The 16,880-nt window shown below is 47.8% G+C and overlaps 1 protein-coding gene across 3 annotated transcripts in view; it reads right to left on the reverse strand.

The window, feature by feature from the left end:
• Window positions 1-16,880, reverse strand: part of ARMH4 (armadillo-like helical domain containing 4) — a 58,636-nt gene that overhangs the window by 4,530 nt on the left and 37,226 nt on the right. For all 3 annotated transcript variants that reach the window (XM_027901878.1, XM_027901877.1, XM_027901876.1), the window contains exon 6: window positions 854-885. In XM_027901878.1, coding sequence (XP_027757679.1) covers window positions 854-885 — 32 coding nt within the window. The remainder of the gene's footprint in view (window positions 1-853; window positions 886-16,880) is intronic.

Genomic DNA, 16,880 nt, shown 5'->3' on the forward strand with positions numbered 1-16,880 from the left:
AAATGTTCTTGCCTTAAAACACCACTGCCACCTTCATATCCAGCTTCAGAGCTCTGGCACCAGCAACACAACATTTGGAAGGCTTCACAACTGTTTCAAAATGTTAATATTTGCTCCAGGGCAGCAGAGGCTAAAAAGCCATCACTGCCTGTGGCTGGCACAGCTCTCGATTCCAATGGATTACCCCCTGTGATGCCAGGGAGAAATGTTATTTTCTCAGTCCTCTTGTGTTTACTCTTTTTTCCTTCCAGGGATTTGCAGCTCTTCGTGCACACGGAGGGAGGGAATGTTTTGTCCGAGACACATGGCACACAGCCAGAGAGGAGCACCAAAAATCTCTTGATTTGGATTCAGAACCAAGCTTAGCACTTAGAGAAAAGGTGTGGAGGCAAGTTCCTTACCCTGGGATCCCTGGAAACACTCGAGGTCAGGTTGGACGGGGTGCTGAGCAATCTGAATCTGATCTAGGGGAAGATGTTCCTGCTCAGTGCAGGGGGGGTTAGACTAGATGGCCTTTTAAAGGTCCCTTCAACCTCAAACCATTCTATGATAAATTAAGGGGCCCTAAAAAACTAACTCTGGTTGTCTCACAACAAGGTCATTTTCTGATGCAGAGAAATCAATCAAATACCTCTGCCCCTCCTTCTGCTCTTACTTGCTGCCCATCAGGGATGTATTGTGGATTCACACCACCATATACCAGCAGCACCTCGTTCATTTGCCTCCCAGATAAATTTTGAAGCCCTTTCTCAATTTATCTGTAGAGATAAAGAACTGCACTGACAGGAGTTTATTTATTCCTGCGAGTAAACATGTTTTGCTTTGAAAGGAATTGAAATGCTGAGCCTCCTACCTTATCTTTCAGCTTCTCCATCCAGCTTCTCACTGAAAAATAAGACAAAAAAGCTGTAATCACGTTACTTACATTAATTAGTAACAAATTATAATGATGATATTAAAATAGACAGTAATTAACTTGACAAGCTGATAAGACTTTACATTAGAGTCCCTCTCATTCATGAGAAAAAGCAAATGCAGCTGAAAATCAACTCTTCGAGTGAGTTGGCAGGCAAGCAGCTCAACTTTTGCCTGAGCAATTCACACCTTCAGAGTGGTTAAAAAAGGAATATAAAACCAGTATTTCAGGTTGTGGATTTTTACTTCTCACACAAGGACAAGAAGAAGATCTTACAGTGCAGGTATCCCCTTCCACTGGCCTCCTCCACATTCTTCCTTCTACTTGGTACAGCCTGTAATGATGGCTAAAAAATTACTATTCCCTGTCTTATTCCCTTGTTTTTCTGGAAGAGCCACTGCCTGCTTCGGGAAGCCACCAGAGGGCTGGGGGAGCTAAACTGGAGGTGCTAAACTGGCAAACCAAGTAAATTTACACAGCCAGGACAGCGAGTTTCTTTTCCTAAGAGTTAATATAAGTTCTGTGAAGTTCTGCTTTGTTACAGAAAGTCCTTTCAGAGCTTGCATCAGCAGTATTAGGGTCTGCACATGCACAGACACCACCCAGGGCATCCTTCAGAAAGCAGCCTTGCTGTGAGTGGGGAGGGGCCAGCAGTAAATGATTATTTTATGCCTCAGATACAACACTACAAGTTCAAAGTTGTTTGAACACTCCCCTTTTAAGTGCCAGTAACATAACACTTTCCAAACAGAGGGATCCCGAATTACCTAGAGGTGAAAACATAAGAAACAGGCACAGGTGCACACACACAGACCCATGTCTGACAAGGATCTGGGAAAAAAAGAGGAATTATCCAGGAGAGACACACCCACAGCACTAGAAGAGGACAAGAGGTCTACTTTTATCAGCTCTTGCAACCATTAGTCCTGCCCTGCATGGACTAAGCCTGAATAAACTCAATTTATGGAGGTGCCATCACCATCCTGCGTGCCTTGAAGTCGCTCCCAGTGGAACACTGGAGAGGAAGGGAATTCACAGCTCCCTTGGGCCAGGTTTCTCAGCTGGGTTTCCAGGTGTGACACTGCCAGGAGGGACAGTGGCTCAGTAACACCCACAGCTTTAGGACCACAGGGCTTTGGACTGGTGTCCCCTGTCCCCAGACAGCTGCACTGTGCCCACCGCCGATGGAAGCCACCGTGCTGCTGGGTTGGCCCAAACTCAAGCTGAGCACAAAGCCTATTTTTATGTCTTTCCCAGCAACGATACGGGATCAGTGACCTCCTCAATAGCCGACCCACTTTCCTGCAGCTGAACAACGGCGCTCTAAAGCAGCAATTAACTCTGGAGTGTTTCTGCCAAGGCAGAGGCAGGGGCTGATCTAATGATATTCCATTCCCTATTTCCAGCAAACACGAGCTCTGGCTCCGTTCCCCTCTGCTCCGCAGAACAACGGCAGCGCGTCCGCTGGGACCCACAAACCCCACGGTACAAATCTTTGTTTGCCATCACATAATTGCTTATTATTAAAACCAGCCTCGTTTTCAGCCACGCAGAGCACACGTCAGATGCCTCTGGGAACCAACCCAGGCCGCAGGAAAAACAACCCAAGGTGATTTCTCCCAGATTGGGGGTGGCCGTGCAAGGGGTGCTCCGATGCGGCCACAGGCTGGCTGGCTGGGTCACAGCCTCTGACCTCTGCTAGAGGAAAATAATGGCCCCAAATTCATGAGATTAAGGCAGCAGGAGGTCAAAAAAAACCCTGAATGTCCTGGCAGAGCTGCACTGGTGTGTGGCAGCAGCGGATTCACCTCTCCTGGGAAGGAGTGGAGAGCGCGGAGCCGTCACGACCGAGGTCCTAGACTCTGCAGGAGTCAGGCTGGGGCCAGGACAAGTCAAGGAGCTCTGGATTACCATGAATTACCAACACTTCTCATGCCACTAATGCACAAAACTGCTTTAACAACTTTGAGGAAATGGCAGGTCACCGTGTCATCCAAACCAAGCACTTACTGCAACAATTCCTTACCCATCTGGGGACACTGTGGGGTGCGGGCAGGAGACAAGGCATTATTTCAAGTCAGAATTTTTATCTATGCTAAGCAGCTACCATCAATTAACTCTGGACTTCAGACTCTAATTATGCATCATTATCCATGATTAATATTCTGAACTTGGTCCTGGAAGAGGAACATTGTGGTTGGCACCTTCTCATGAACAGGCAACGCTCTCCAAGAACACCGGGTGACTTTCCAATGAGGCCAAGCAAATAATTAGTAAGAAATACTCTAGTCCATGTACTTTTCATCATCCCCTTTTTTCTCCTTCCCTGATCACCGAATGTCCTGGAGATATTACAACAATCTCTGGGTGTGAATTACTTACAAGTGTCTGGCTCATCTTCCATGGCATTTTAAGGATGGTGAACAGTCCAAACTCTGCCTCGGCTTAATTTTGATCCCTTGGTTTCATGGGGAGCTAAGGAAGATCAGTGTGGAGCGCTTCTGCAAATTACATACATAATCTGACATTTCCTCAGTGATTTATATAATGTCTGCATCTCTGCAAATTAATTCTAAATAACATATAGCTGAAGATTAGGCTGGTCAGGAGCGCTGAGGAGGAGCACGGTTGTCTGACAGTGGTGTCAGAGCAGCCCAGGATGAACTGAGACACTCACAATGTGCTATTTTTAGTCATTTTTATCCAGTTTTCCCCTTCAAAATCTGCCTTTCCATCTGACCATAATGCACCATCAAATCTCTGGCCAAAGGCTTCTCCCTGCTTCCCTCACCACCCTCCTCTAGAATCAGGAGCACAAGACCTCCAGGCCTCTTGCTTTGCCAACTTTTAGTGATCTTAATTGCCTAATTATCCACTCCAATGCAGTGATAAAGCTGCTTAATAATTCTGTTCACTTCTCATTCATTCTCTCCCTTCACAGATAAGAAAATGCAAAGACTTCTGGTGGAGATTTCAATCAATAATTCATGCCCTCCTGCCATCAGTTCTGTTTTCCCCTTCCCCTCTTGGATGCCCTGCTGCTTTATCTTGTCACTTTGGTTTCATCTTATCAGCTTGTTTTAATCATATTCTCTGTTTTAATCAGCAGTTAAAGCAATTCTGTTTTTTCCCTGGCACTTTATCGCTCATCCCTGCCCATCTCCCTTTATTTTCAAATCCGGCATTTACCTCTTCATTCCAGAACTTCATCTTCCTGCTGATGCAGGTTCATCCATCACCTCCTCTTTTAATAATTCCCCACTGTGACCACCAGACCACCAGCGGTAAAAATGTGGCACCCAGGATCCCACACCCTCTCCCCCAAGGGCAGGGCAAAGGACTGAAGGATGGTTTTATGGTTAAGAAATAACCTGGTGACCTTTTCCAGCCATTCCACCTGCAATTCCTTAACTGCATCAGGCTGAGAGGGCTGCACCAAACTTCACTCTGGGAAATCAGAAAATATCAGGGGGATGGAGCCAAGAAGCAAAGACAGCAGCCCTTCCTGAGCACTGGAAATGCCTGCTCTGGATGCTGGGTTTGCTCTGCCTTCCTCCAACCAGGGCAAGGCCTTCATCCCACCCACAGAGTGCTGTGAGGCAACAAAAGGCCAGATTGGTGGATCTGCACGAGCGTGGAAATTGTAAATCCATAGTGAGGAGGTTCTTTTTGTAGGTACAATGAAAGGTTAAGTGCATCCTGCAGCTGATGCAGCTCAGCACAGCTTTGTCATCGCCTTCTTCCCTAAGACAAATTCATTCCACTCTTCCACACCTTCCTGCCACCCTGCTCTTCCCATGCCCCAGCATGGAACGGGGCCAACGACTACATTCCTCATTCATCAAATCCCAGAATGGTTTGGGTTGGGAGGGACCTGAAAATCATCTCGTTCCACCCCCTGCCATGGGCAGGGACACCTTCCACTACCCCAGGTTGTTCAGAGCCACGTCCAACCTGACCCTGAACACTCCCAGGGATGGGGCAGCCACAGCTTCTCTGGGCAACCTGTGCCAGGGCCTGCCCACCCTCCCAGCCAAGAATTTCTTCCTAATATTTAATCCAAACCTACACTCTTTCAGCAAAGGAGAGCTGGTTAAAGCTTAAAAAAATAAATCAGTCTGTATACAGCAAGAAACCTGCCCTCTTCCATTACAGATTTCATCCCTTTCTCTTGCAGGTGAGACTTTTTTTCCCCAAATGAGACCAGTGAGAACAACTTTGCAGAAATGCTTCGTGCTCCATCTGCTCAGCTCCGACAACTTAATGGCACAAGGCTGCAGCAGCTCCTCTCCATTAAAAAAAAAAAAAACAAACACAATTTTCAATTTACTTACTAGCACAAATAAATAATAAAGAAAATGGCATCTGGCTGGAAGGCAGCATATTTTTAATTCCAGAAGAAGAACTACACCTACCTGATGGGAATGCTGATGGATGAACTGCCTGCCATGCCCAGCTCGAGGAGTCTTGAACGGCCAGATGATCAAACAAATGTCAAACTGACAATTACCATTTACATTTTCAGACAAGAATTTTGATTGGGTGAACTTTGCATTAACGAAGTGAACTTTAATAGTTACCAAGGAACTGTCTGGTCTCTGAACTCCACCAATTCCACCCTTTTCCCTGTCCATCCAGCTGCAATCCAAGCTTGCCTCCACACCATCACCTGCCACGACCTGCCCAGATCTCTGGGGAGAGAAATGAAGACGGGGAGAGAACTTGCCACGCTCATCCAGAAAGCAGAAACTAAAATGGGCTTCCCAACTCCTTCCTTGGCCTTATCAATCCTTCTGACACTGCCTTCCTTATTGGCATTAGGTCTGGTTCCTCTTTTTCCTTGCACTTTTTCAGCTGTTTTCCCCTTTGATCTGAGCAGACACTTGCTGAGCCTGGCAAAGGCACCGCCCTCCCGCCTTGGCATTTCCCTCTGAACTCACTTCTTCTCTGGTGCCTTCAAAACATACTTTTTGGCACAGACAAACTGTTTGGTTCTCTCTGAGGGAACCCAGACAGGCACAAGCTGTTAAGACAAAGCCAAGGGTACAAAAGCTCTCAGCATCCTAAAAGTAAAAGGCATCAGGAGGATGCTGCTGGGAACTGCCTGCCTTAATTTGTTGTATGAGTAAACATTTACTGGATCAGGCAGTGTCCTTCCACCAGACCAGGTGGCTCCAAGCCCTGTCCAACCTGACCAGGAACACTCCCAGGGATGGAGCAGCCACAGCTTCTCTGGGCAACCTGTGCCAGGGCCTCCCCACCCTCCCAGCCAAGAATTCCTTCCCAATATCCCATCTAACCCTGACTTCTGTCGATGGGAAGCCATTCCCCCTTGTCCTGTCACTCCATGCCCTTGTCCAAAATCCCCCTCCAGCTCTCTTGGAGCCTCTTTAGGTACTGGAAGGGGCTCTGAGCTCTCCCTGGGGCTATTTTGTCAAAGTGATGTCCTGCTGAAGATACACAATCTTTCTTTACTCATGAGCTTTGATTTTGCAGCTTTAATAACCTTTTTAAGGTAGCTTTTGTGTGCTGTTTATTTACACACCACTATCCAAATATAACTGCAGAGAAGCAGCAGTTGAAGAGCCACATGTCCTACAAAAGAAAGCCTTCCCAGGCTTTTTTTTGGAGTACTAATATATCTCTCCCGGAATTTCTGCTCATCCCTGCACTCTTAATTCTTCTCAAATTTTGATGTACAATTTTTTTTTTCTCAGAAGTCTCCAGTAATAAATTTATGAATGGTTTATTTTTGCCCTTGATTCATCCACTTGGAGCTGGTGAACTTCTTTAGCTGAAATATTCTTAAAAAGCCTGGTGCAAGCACCGTGGCAAAAATCTTAGTCCAAACAGTTAAAATTCAGCTCAGTTACCAGGAACTAAAACACAACAGAGTATAAATCCAACAAACTGAATGATTGGAGTGGCATGTGCAGATTTACAGGGCAGTGCCCTTACATTAAGCAAATATTTTAGCTTTTCTGGCACCGAGTCCCCCTGAAATCACTGCTGGTTTTGCCTGGGAGACGAGCGTAGGGTTTGACCCTGAGTATTTATAGGGAAAAAAAAAGGCACAAAATGGAAATTGGTCCCGTGCTACCTCGTAATGCCCATTTCTCACCAAGCCTATTTTCCACTCCATAACCCAGCGCCCTTCCCCACAGCCTGGCAAAGACAGATAGAACTCTGCAAATTAAACCCAAGTGTCGAGACGATGAGAGGAGTGGAAAAAGCTGGAGAGGCTGCAGATGGAGAGCCCCCCACACATCCCTCTGCTCCACCAGCATCTCATTTCAGCTGCAGGACGGCAGCAAAATAGGAGTGGCTGTTATGTGACTAAACACCTCCTAAATCTCCAGCTGAAGCCATGTGATATTCCCTTTTTACTGAAAGAAGAGGGCATTTCTCATCCAGGCCTCTCTAAATGTGAAGCACACAGACTTTCCTGTCCCCCTGACAGAGCCTGCAGCCTTATCTGCTTCAAGGGATCAGCAGCTAAACTGCAAAATTTCTTTCTGTGCTCCAGTTTATGCCTGGTATTAATCAGGCTCGGGAAAGACTCTTGGTGTGCTTTTTTTCCCTTCCATAAAGAACAGAAGTAATTTTCAGGATCATTTTTCCTGGGGACACTGGATGATGAAGGATTTGCCTGCAGCAAGGAAGGCTGACATAGGGGGTTTTTTTCCATTTTTGTATTTAAGGAAAAGGATGTACTTTTCTTATTTCAAGTTTTGGCCATTATTACATCTGGCAAGATGCAGCACTCCCCACGAAATGACATAAAGATCAATAAAGTACTAAATGGCTGGAAAGGAAAATGATGGAGTTGACCTTTAAAGGAAGAAAACAGATATTAAGACTGTGTTTTCAGCAAACAATTATTCCAGTAATTAAACCACAAAGCCCTGAGCATCGATTAGATGCTAAAAATAAGATCTTATTATGGCAGGGACTCATTTTCATGCAAATACTTGGCAACAGGAGCACTGTCCAGGGCTAGTCACAAAAAGAAAATGAACTTGCCCTATATTTGCTACTGATCCCACATTCCTCCTGCATCCAGAACTGAACATTGATTCCCACTGAGACTCGATGCCCTCGTGATGAAACATCAAATGGGGAGTTGAGGTCCCTGACACCAGTTCAACAGGCTTGCAATTGGCTTCTGGTAGAACTGTGGGCACGTAAATTAATCTCTGTTACTCCATTTCCCATCCTTACAACGGGAATGTTAAGGGTACAATAGATCATATCCAGCAGGTCTTTTCTGTTCCTGTTGCTTGTGTCATTTTAACAGCCCCCACTGTAACACCTCCATCTGGGTGTGATGTTCTGGGAGCTAATACAGCACAAATATTAAATCACAGTAAAAAGGGATTCTTGGGAAACAAATGTTCTTTAGGATGCCGTTATTTTAAGCACTGAAGTGCCCGGGATGCTCAGGAAACCCAAATATATTTTCCTTTCCCTACCCTCATTAGCATCCACCCAGACTGTATTACCTATTCCTGAAGATAAAACATCCAGAAAAGTCTTTCATGGACATTTGCAAGGAGACACAAACTCTTAAGAATTTACAGGACCAAAGAGGGAAGAATTCTGCTGCTCTGAGCATGTATTAGAGACAGAAATTGAACCTGATCTTACTCCTTCTCCAAGAAGGAATATGAAATGTAGGACAACAACACAAACCCAGCCTTTCCCTGTATGGAAGCTGGAGTGGATGACCTTGAAAAGGTCCCTCCCAACTCAAACTCTTCTACGATTCTGTGGTAAATCTCATCAACTTCAGCAGAGTTGAACCATTCCACTAGGGGATGTGCCCTAGCCAGGTTTGCTGTCACATTATCCACCTGCAGCGTCCACTGGTACCTCAGGAAGTCAGAGAAAATCCTGCACGCTCCAAGGAGAAGTTTGATTCCAGGGAAGAGGTGATACCCACCTGCTACTCATCGACCTGTCCCTGCCTCAGCTTCACACTCCATGCTGTTGAAGAGATCATGAAAAGATGCTCTTACATTTAATTCACCCAAGGCCTTACCCACTGTGCACTCAGGTCAGTGTGAACCTGACCAAAGTATATATTAAGCCCCAAGTGGTCAATACTCATCTCCACTTACGGTAAAATTTACAATTGTGAAGTCTGAAAATCTGTGGAGCAAAACATCCTTATGTAGCCAGGGAAGACGAGAAGAGAAAGGGAATAATTTCATCAGGCAGGTGAAGAAAGTGATTTCCATAGAATCACAGGATGGTTTGGGTTGGAAAAGACCCTTAAAGACCAGCTCATTCCAGCCCCCTGCCACAGGCAGGGACACCTTCCACTATCCCAGGTTGCTCCAAGCCCCATCCAACCCTTCCAGGGATGGGGCAGCCAGAACTTCTCTGGCAAACCTGTGCCAGGGCTTCACCACCCCCACAGCCAAAAACTGCTCCCTAATATCCAATCTAAACCTGCCCCCTTCCTGTTTTCCCAAAACTATTCCCAGCTACTTCTAACGTTCCAGGCAGACCTGTGGGAATGGGCCCAAGGAAAACCACAAAGGAACGACAGGGAATGAGCAAAGGGCAGAGCAAACCAGTGAGGAGAGAACACGGACATAGCAGGATCTCAGGAGCTGCACAGCGATTTTACAGTGTGTTTACACCTCCAGTGATTTATTCCTGCTGTCCACAAACAGCCTGGGTCGGTGGCAGATTTTATTCCCTGAGGAAACAGCAAAACTGCAGGAATTACAGCGCTGCTCGCAGGGCAGGTCAGCAAGAAGGTCACCGGAGGGCCGGGCACCAGCAGACTGCTGATGAGACTCCCAGCTCCAGGAAATCCATGGCACAGAAATGCCTCGTGCCTGGGAAGTGAGGCAGACAGGGAAGCAATGACACACAGCACCGAGGCAGCGTGAATGATGCCTCACACTCCCTGTAATGCATCCTGAATGAGCGCTGCCATCCCAAATTTACAGCACGGGGAGTGGGGGAGGGCAGTGCCTCTGCACATCCCTTCCAGCCATGTCAGACCAGGGTGAAGCAGAAGCCGAGCGGCGGGATCTGATGCATCAGGAAGTGTTACTACAGCCCTAGCTGAAATGAAACATAAATCAAGAGACGTAATTCTTGTCATGCCAGGCTGCCTGGTGTCTACAGGAAGCAGAGTGACTGCAGGCAATCCACCGGCACCAGGGTGGTGGATCCACTGCCAGAAGGAATCAGCCCCTCCAGTGGGAATGTGCTTGCTCCCGCTGCTGGCAAGCCCCCCATGGAGTCTGGCAGCTGCCTTAAAATGATTTCCCAGTGGAAGGGGCTGAGGTTAAGGAATTGTTTGAAGTGATCCTGGAGTCACCACCCAGGTGAAGGCTTTGTGCCTCACTGCACGCTGTGCCCGACACCGCAGCAGCCTGAACGCCTGAGGGGCAGAGTGCCTGGGGTGGGATCAAAGCCAAGGGATCAAACAAGTCCCTTGTTTTCTGGACATTGTGCCACCTTGTAGCTCTTTTCTGACTGTCATCTCCATGGGACATTTTGCTCTTGGGTCTTTTGTCACCGTGTGGCCTTCCCATGGATGTGGGCCCATCCCATGGCAGGGGTGTGGTGTCAGGTCAGGTGCTCTGCAGCCTTCCCTGGTCAGAATCTTCTGTCTTCTGACTCATAACCCCAGAGCTTGGGAAATGTTCAAGGGAAAAGGCAGCTCCTGGGACAGCAGAGGATTATCACAGGATCACAGAATCATAAATGAACCATGGATCACAGAATGGTTTGGGTTGCAAGAGGCATTAAAGATAATCCAGTTCCAATCCCCTGCCATGTGCAAGGACACCTCCCACTAGACCAGGTTGCTCCAAGCCCTGTCCAACCTGGACTTGAACCCTTCCAGGGATGGGGTAGCCACAGCTTCTCTGGGCAACCTGTGCCAGGGCCTCCCTACCCTCACAGTCAACAATTTTTTCCTAACATCTAAATCTCTTTCATCTTAAAGCCATTCTCCCTTGTCTTGTCACTGTCTTCCCATGCAAAAAGTCACTCTCCCTCTTTTTTATAAGCCCCCTTTTCAAGTACTGGAAGGCTGCAATGAAGTCTCCCTGGAGCCTTCTCTTCTCCAGGCTGAACAACCCCAACTCTCTCCACCTGTCTCCACAGCAGAGGTGCTTCATTCACTGCAACCAAATCAGTTCTGTCTCCCACCACCCTGATCCAAATCTTAGCTCAAGATACATTTGTCATCCACCTTGTAAGGCTGGTGTTAGAGATAAAGGGGTTTGTAGTGAAGTGGTATCGAATCCTGATTCGATCCATCACCCACTTTTCCCCGAGGTCCACAAGCTCTGGAGGAGCAGCAGGCACACTCCCCACCCCACAGACGTCCTCCTGCAAGTTGTTGGGCTGATCCTACCAAACAGCCCAGGAATGGTGAGGCAAGGCCATGCTGAGGGGTGGCATTTCAGGCAGGGCAGTGTCCAGTTGTGCCTCTCCTGCACTACATTTTCCTCACTGATGAAATTATTGCTAGAGTGCTTTAAAGACACAACACTGAGGTGCTGCATTTCTGGAGGTTCAGGAATCTACACCTCCCTCCCGACTCCCAGGCCTGCAGGAGCCGTGGCCAGCAGTGCAGTGAGCACGAGGAAAAGTGGCTCCTGACTGGGCTGTGGTTTTGCTGGTGAGTGGAACCTCACAGTGGTACCAGGAGGATGATACAGCGAGGGAGAAAAACCTGCAATGGGGAGAAAACGCTGCCAGTGACAGCACAGGGGTCTATGGGGACACGGTGCAACGAGGGAAGAGGCCCCTCTGATTGTCCCCAAGCACTTGCAAGATGAGATCCCACTATCAGGTGGCTCCCAGGTGCCACCACAACACCAAAGAGTAAGAAGGGTGGGGACCTCTTCCTGTTCTCCTCCAGGCTGGGCTGGCCACAGGACAGGTCTCCTTGGTGGACAAGTCCACTGAGGTGCTTAGGGACGTTCCCATCCAACATCAGGTGGATGGAAGGAGAGATCTGGTCCCAGAAAAGATGATAAGCCCTAAATACAGTCTTTTTAGACTCATTTCTGAGACAAACTGAAATTGCTCTGGCACTGCTGATGCATGCTTATACCAATATAAGCTCAGATATGCCAATATAAGCTGAGCAGAAATCACTGCATCATTTGTTTGGCAGCAATTTACTCCCATCTCATACCAAAGGAAACAGCAGAGTCAAGTTAACCAAGTCCCCCCCATTTCACTTCCATGGGCCATTCCCTCCTGATGATTTCATTTACAAGAAGCTGGAGACTCAGAGCTGGGTGACAGGACATTGCAGGAGCACAACAGAGAAAACACTTTCTTCCCTACTGCTGTCACACAGCCACATTGCAGCTCATGCTGAGCTCTTGGAGACCCTTTCACAGAAATCTGTTCCTCCAGGAAGCAGCCCAGGACATCTCATGTTTGACTGGAAAGGCTGAAGTGGCTCCAAGCACGAGCTGCAGAAGCTGCTCGAGGATCTCAGCGGTGGCATCCTGGCAGAAGTGCACTCGGTGCTCTCCTCCAGCTCCCTCTGTGCTCAGCCTCCCCAAATCCAGGTGGCTGGAGCTGTGGGAGGCAGGGATTGCTGCTCAGGGCAGGCACGGTGCTGAGGGCTGTCTCAGATCCCTGGGGATGTTCCAGTAGTCCTGCTGGCTGTCTCAGATCCCTGGGGATGCCCTGGCAGTCCTTCTGGCTGTCTCAGATCCCTGGGGATGCTCTGACAGTCCTGCTGGCTGTCTCAGATCCCTGGGGATGCCCTGGCAGTGCTCATGCCTTGTCTCTCCTGCCATGTTTCACAGCCTGCCCTGTGCAGGGAACGAGCCCAGGCTGGGATAACTGAAGGCAGTGCCCACTGATTTATCCCACTTCAAACACATTCCATGACACCTCCCGGGCTCTGAGCCCAGGCTATGAAAGGGAGGAATTCACAGCACAAAGAGGAGTGAAAAAGTGAAGACAAGTAAAGAGTTTTCCCCATTTTGAGGGGTCCTAGGGAGGTGAATCAGTAATTTGTAATATATCCTAAACACACAGGATCACACTCTTCTATCCAGCACTGGATCTGTCTGTCCCCAAAGTTTGGCACAGGCCTCTGGCCCAGGCTACCCACCACACCCTGAAGATATTTGTAAAGCGCCACCACATTCCTGCTGTCCCAACATCTTCCACCTTCCCTGACAGGTGATGAAAAGCCACACATGGGACACGTCCCCAGCAGATGTGCTCAGCCCTTCTCAGCCAGGATGAAAAACCAGAAACTCTCTTAAAAGGAAAAGCAAAAGACTCCTGGCTCATTTCATAAGTACATCCCACTGTGCAAGAACCAGGACAGGAGGAAGAGCCACAGAAAGGAAGTAGTGGAGCCAAAGAGGGACAAAGAAACCCATGAACTCCCTATCCCCTCCAATGAGAGTCAAACAAACCCTTGATCAAGCTAAATCTCAGCAATACGCCAGAGAATGGGGCTTGAGGACCATCTCCCTGGCTAGGATAACTAGGACAATCAAGGGGAATTTAGTGCCAACCAAAATGATGGATGTCTCTGGCTGTCTTTTGTGTTGTGAGAGTGATGAAAAAACGCTGTCCAGAGGGATTCAGGCACCAGGAGCCCTGCTGGGTGCTCTGGGAAGTTCCTTCGTGTCTGAGTCCTGGCTCCCCAGATGCAGAAGAGGGTTAATGGCATCACCCTGCTTTGACAAGCCTCTTGCACAAGATCTGTTCTGCACAGGGAGCTGGACATTGTGACTTGTAGATCCTTTCCTGGGCTGCACAAGGAGGATAATTAATCAGTTCTTCTCTTCCCTAAAGAAGCCGGTGCTTCGCGAGCCTCGGTAAATGATAACGTCTCGTTTGCCATAAATGCGGTAATTATAGCTAAAACTCTTCATTAACATGGAAATGACAAACAACAAATTAGAATCAAGCATCTACAATTAGGGTAAAAAGCCACAGCAATTTGTTATTCTTCGCAAGAAATCATTTTTCACATCATTGGCTGTGAAGGAGGTCTCATTATGCGATGATATTTAGCTCTTCCACTACTTTTCAGCTTAACAGCTTTATTAATTGCACTCACAACGGGTCTCTAATATAAACAAGCATCTTCATCTACTGAATGGGAATCCAAACCTGAGAGCACTGGTGGGATGTAGAGCATCCAGCTCTGGGGTTCCCTGAACAGGAAGGACATCAGCCTGTTGGAGCGAGTCCAGAGGAAGCCACCAAGATGACTGCAGGGATGGAGAATCTCTCCCATGGGGAAAGGCTGAGAGAATTGGGATTGTCCAAACTGGAAAAGAGAAGGCTTCAGGGTAACCTAATTGCAGCCTTCCAGTACCTGAAGGGAGCCTACAGGAAAGATAGAGAGGGACTTTTGGCAAGGGCCTGGAGTGACAGGACAAGGGGGAATGGCTTCAAACTGCCAGAGGACAGGGTTAGATGGGATATTGGGAAGAAATTCCTGGCTGTGAGGGTGGGGAGGCCCTGGCACAGGTTGCCCAGAGAAGCTGTGGCTGCCCCATCCCTAGAAGCATCCAAGGCCAGGTTGGATGGAGCTTGGAGCAACCTGGTCTAGTGGAAGGTGTCCCTGCCTGTGGCAGGGGGTGGAATGAGATGGGCTTTAAGGTCCCTTCCAACCCAACCCAGCCCATTCTGGGATTCTATGATTCTACTTCCAGCCAAGTGGAGCCAGGAAGACTCAGAGCCAGAGAAGAAAGCAGAGGGCAAATCTGCAAACATCTTCAGCACAGATATAATTCTGTGGGCATTTCCCAGTAATAATGACTCAGACACCCGATGATGGCAGTCAAACAAAAAGGTTCCACTGCATCTGTACTGGCTGAGGAGAAAGCAAGTCTGACAGACAAAAACTCCTGCAGGAGGCAGAACGTGACAGTCTCATGCTGCTCTACCCAAACAAAGGAGCCACAAATATATTTGGCTGACTACAGGTGGAGAAGGCAGCTCCCTTTTAAGCTTGCTTAGGGGGAAATGGCTGATCTCAAACACTTCAACACCAAAAAACTCTGAAGGGAAATGCTTTGAAGGGGAGGAGCAATTTTGGTTACTGGCTAGATGGGCAACTTCAAGGTGGTGTGCACCAGGGTAGGACTTCCTTTGATTCTGCATTTCAAAATGGCAAGAGGCCAAATTCTACCCCTGGACAAGCAAGCCTGGCTTCATGGGGCTGATGGAGTAAAACCATACTGGTGGGACTCAGCAAACCAGTGCAGTGCCCGGCCTTCACCTGGCCCCTGTAGCTCCTGGTTTCCCCTCAGATTTAATCCACCCCCCTGAGAGGTGCCCTGGGCTGCCTGAAAGCAAAGCCTCCCTCCAGCACTTACAAACAGTTATGGGTGAGGATCTGCAGACAAATTAATATCCCAAAATCTTGCTGAAGTTTGCTGCCCCCACAACTGAACCTTTTAAAATCACCATCAGCTCCTACACAGCTCTGCACGGCCCTGCAGGTGAAAGGGTTAATTTACCCTCAGCTCCTCTGTCACCCACATTTCCCAATCATTTCACAGATGGCACAGAGCACTGCTCCTGTGTGATTAATGTCTGTGTGACTCCAGGCTCCGTGGGGTTTGCTGCTCTCCCCCGGCATCCACTCCAGGTGCTGTGGCATTCTCCATCCCTCTCCTTCCACTCAGAAATGAATGGATCTGGAGCTTCTCCAAGCAGATTAAGATGATCTGTAACAATTCACTTATCCTGAAAGGCCACTACCCTGACTGGGACTGGTCAGAGCCCTTTCTGATTAGGACAGTGATATGAAGTGGCTCTAAGAAGACATTTTGGAACACGAGTATCTCTGAACGAACTCCTGATTCTGCTGCCATCATCTGTTCAAATAATGAAGAAACAATTTGTGAGAACCTTCACAAAATTATCTGGATAAAGCTTCAGAGGCCCATCTGCTTTCATAGTAGCAGGAAGTGTTTATTATCTAAATGCTGATGACCACTCAGTGCTGCCTGGTTTCCAAGGGCCACCAAATGGGCCAGAAAGCTCTCCTGACCTGACAAGTGTGGCATCAATGCTCCAGAAACAAAAACTCTGCAGAGACAGACACAGAAAGAAGTCACTGACAAGCCCTAATAAGCAGAGGACACTTTGAAAACTCATTTTTTTGCAATGGCCTGACTGCACTGTGGTTTTAAAGGAGAAGAGATTTAGATTAGATGTCAGGAAGACATTCTGGATGAGGGTGGTGAGGCACTGGTGGAGGTTGCCCAGAGAGGTGACTCTCCCCTTTGGTCTGGAGGTCTGTAAGGACAAAGCACCGCCCACCAGGTAAGAAAATGCAACACAAGTCAAAAAAAAAGGCAAGAAGCAGCAGCTGAAGGCTTCTTCCATGAGAAGGAAATCCTTATCCAACAGCATCTTTCAGAATAACACAGGGCCGAGAAAAAGTTGGGAAGCAGAAGTTTCTTTTGGCTGCTACAAGAGTGTCACAGCCCATCGGTCAGGAGAGTGCTCTGCCTGGATAAGCTGCAGTTTTTTGGCTTATCATTCTGCACAGGGAATTCTCAGGGGAAAGGCTGCCTTTTCCACATGCCAAACAAAACCTCCACGGGCCACCTGAAATCTGAAATCCTTCACAAGAAAGCAAAACAACGAAACTGCAGAGCCCTTCTGGAATTTGGTCCTAAACATGAGAGATGAATTACTGGCCTTACCCTATAACGTTGTGAATCATCTGGCAGATTTAGGCAATGACTGATCTAGCCTAGTTAGGAGTTTGATTGATGCACCCAAACAACTGTTGACTCAAATCAGTTCATCACAACATCCTGATTTATAAATCTCTCCAGACTGAGAAATGCTATTTGTCCACATTTACCTGTAACCCGAGGGGATACAGGAGCTTAAGTCTCATTTTCAAAGTCCATTTCCAAAAGATAACAAGCAGATCTACTAAAACTAAAGGAGCAACAACCCGTGCATTTCCATT

The sequence above is a fragment of the Empidonax traillii genome, unplaced genomic scaffold (assembly GCF_003031625.1).
Source record: "Empidonax traillii isolate 1590-97213 ecotype Southwest subspecies unplaced genomic scaffold, ASM303162v1 scaffold818:size281096, whole genome shotgun sequence".
Lineage (NCBI taxonomy): Eukaryota > Metazoa > Chordata > Aves > Passeriformes > Tyrannidae > Empidonax > Empidonax traillii.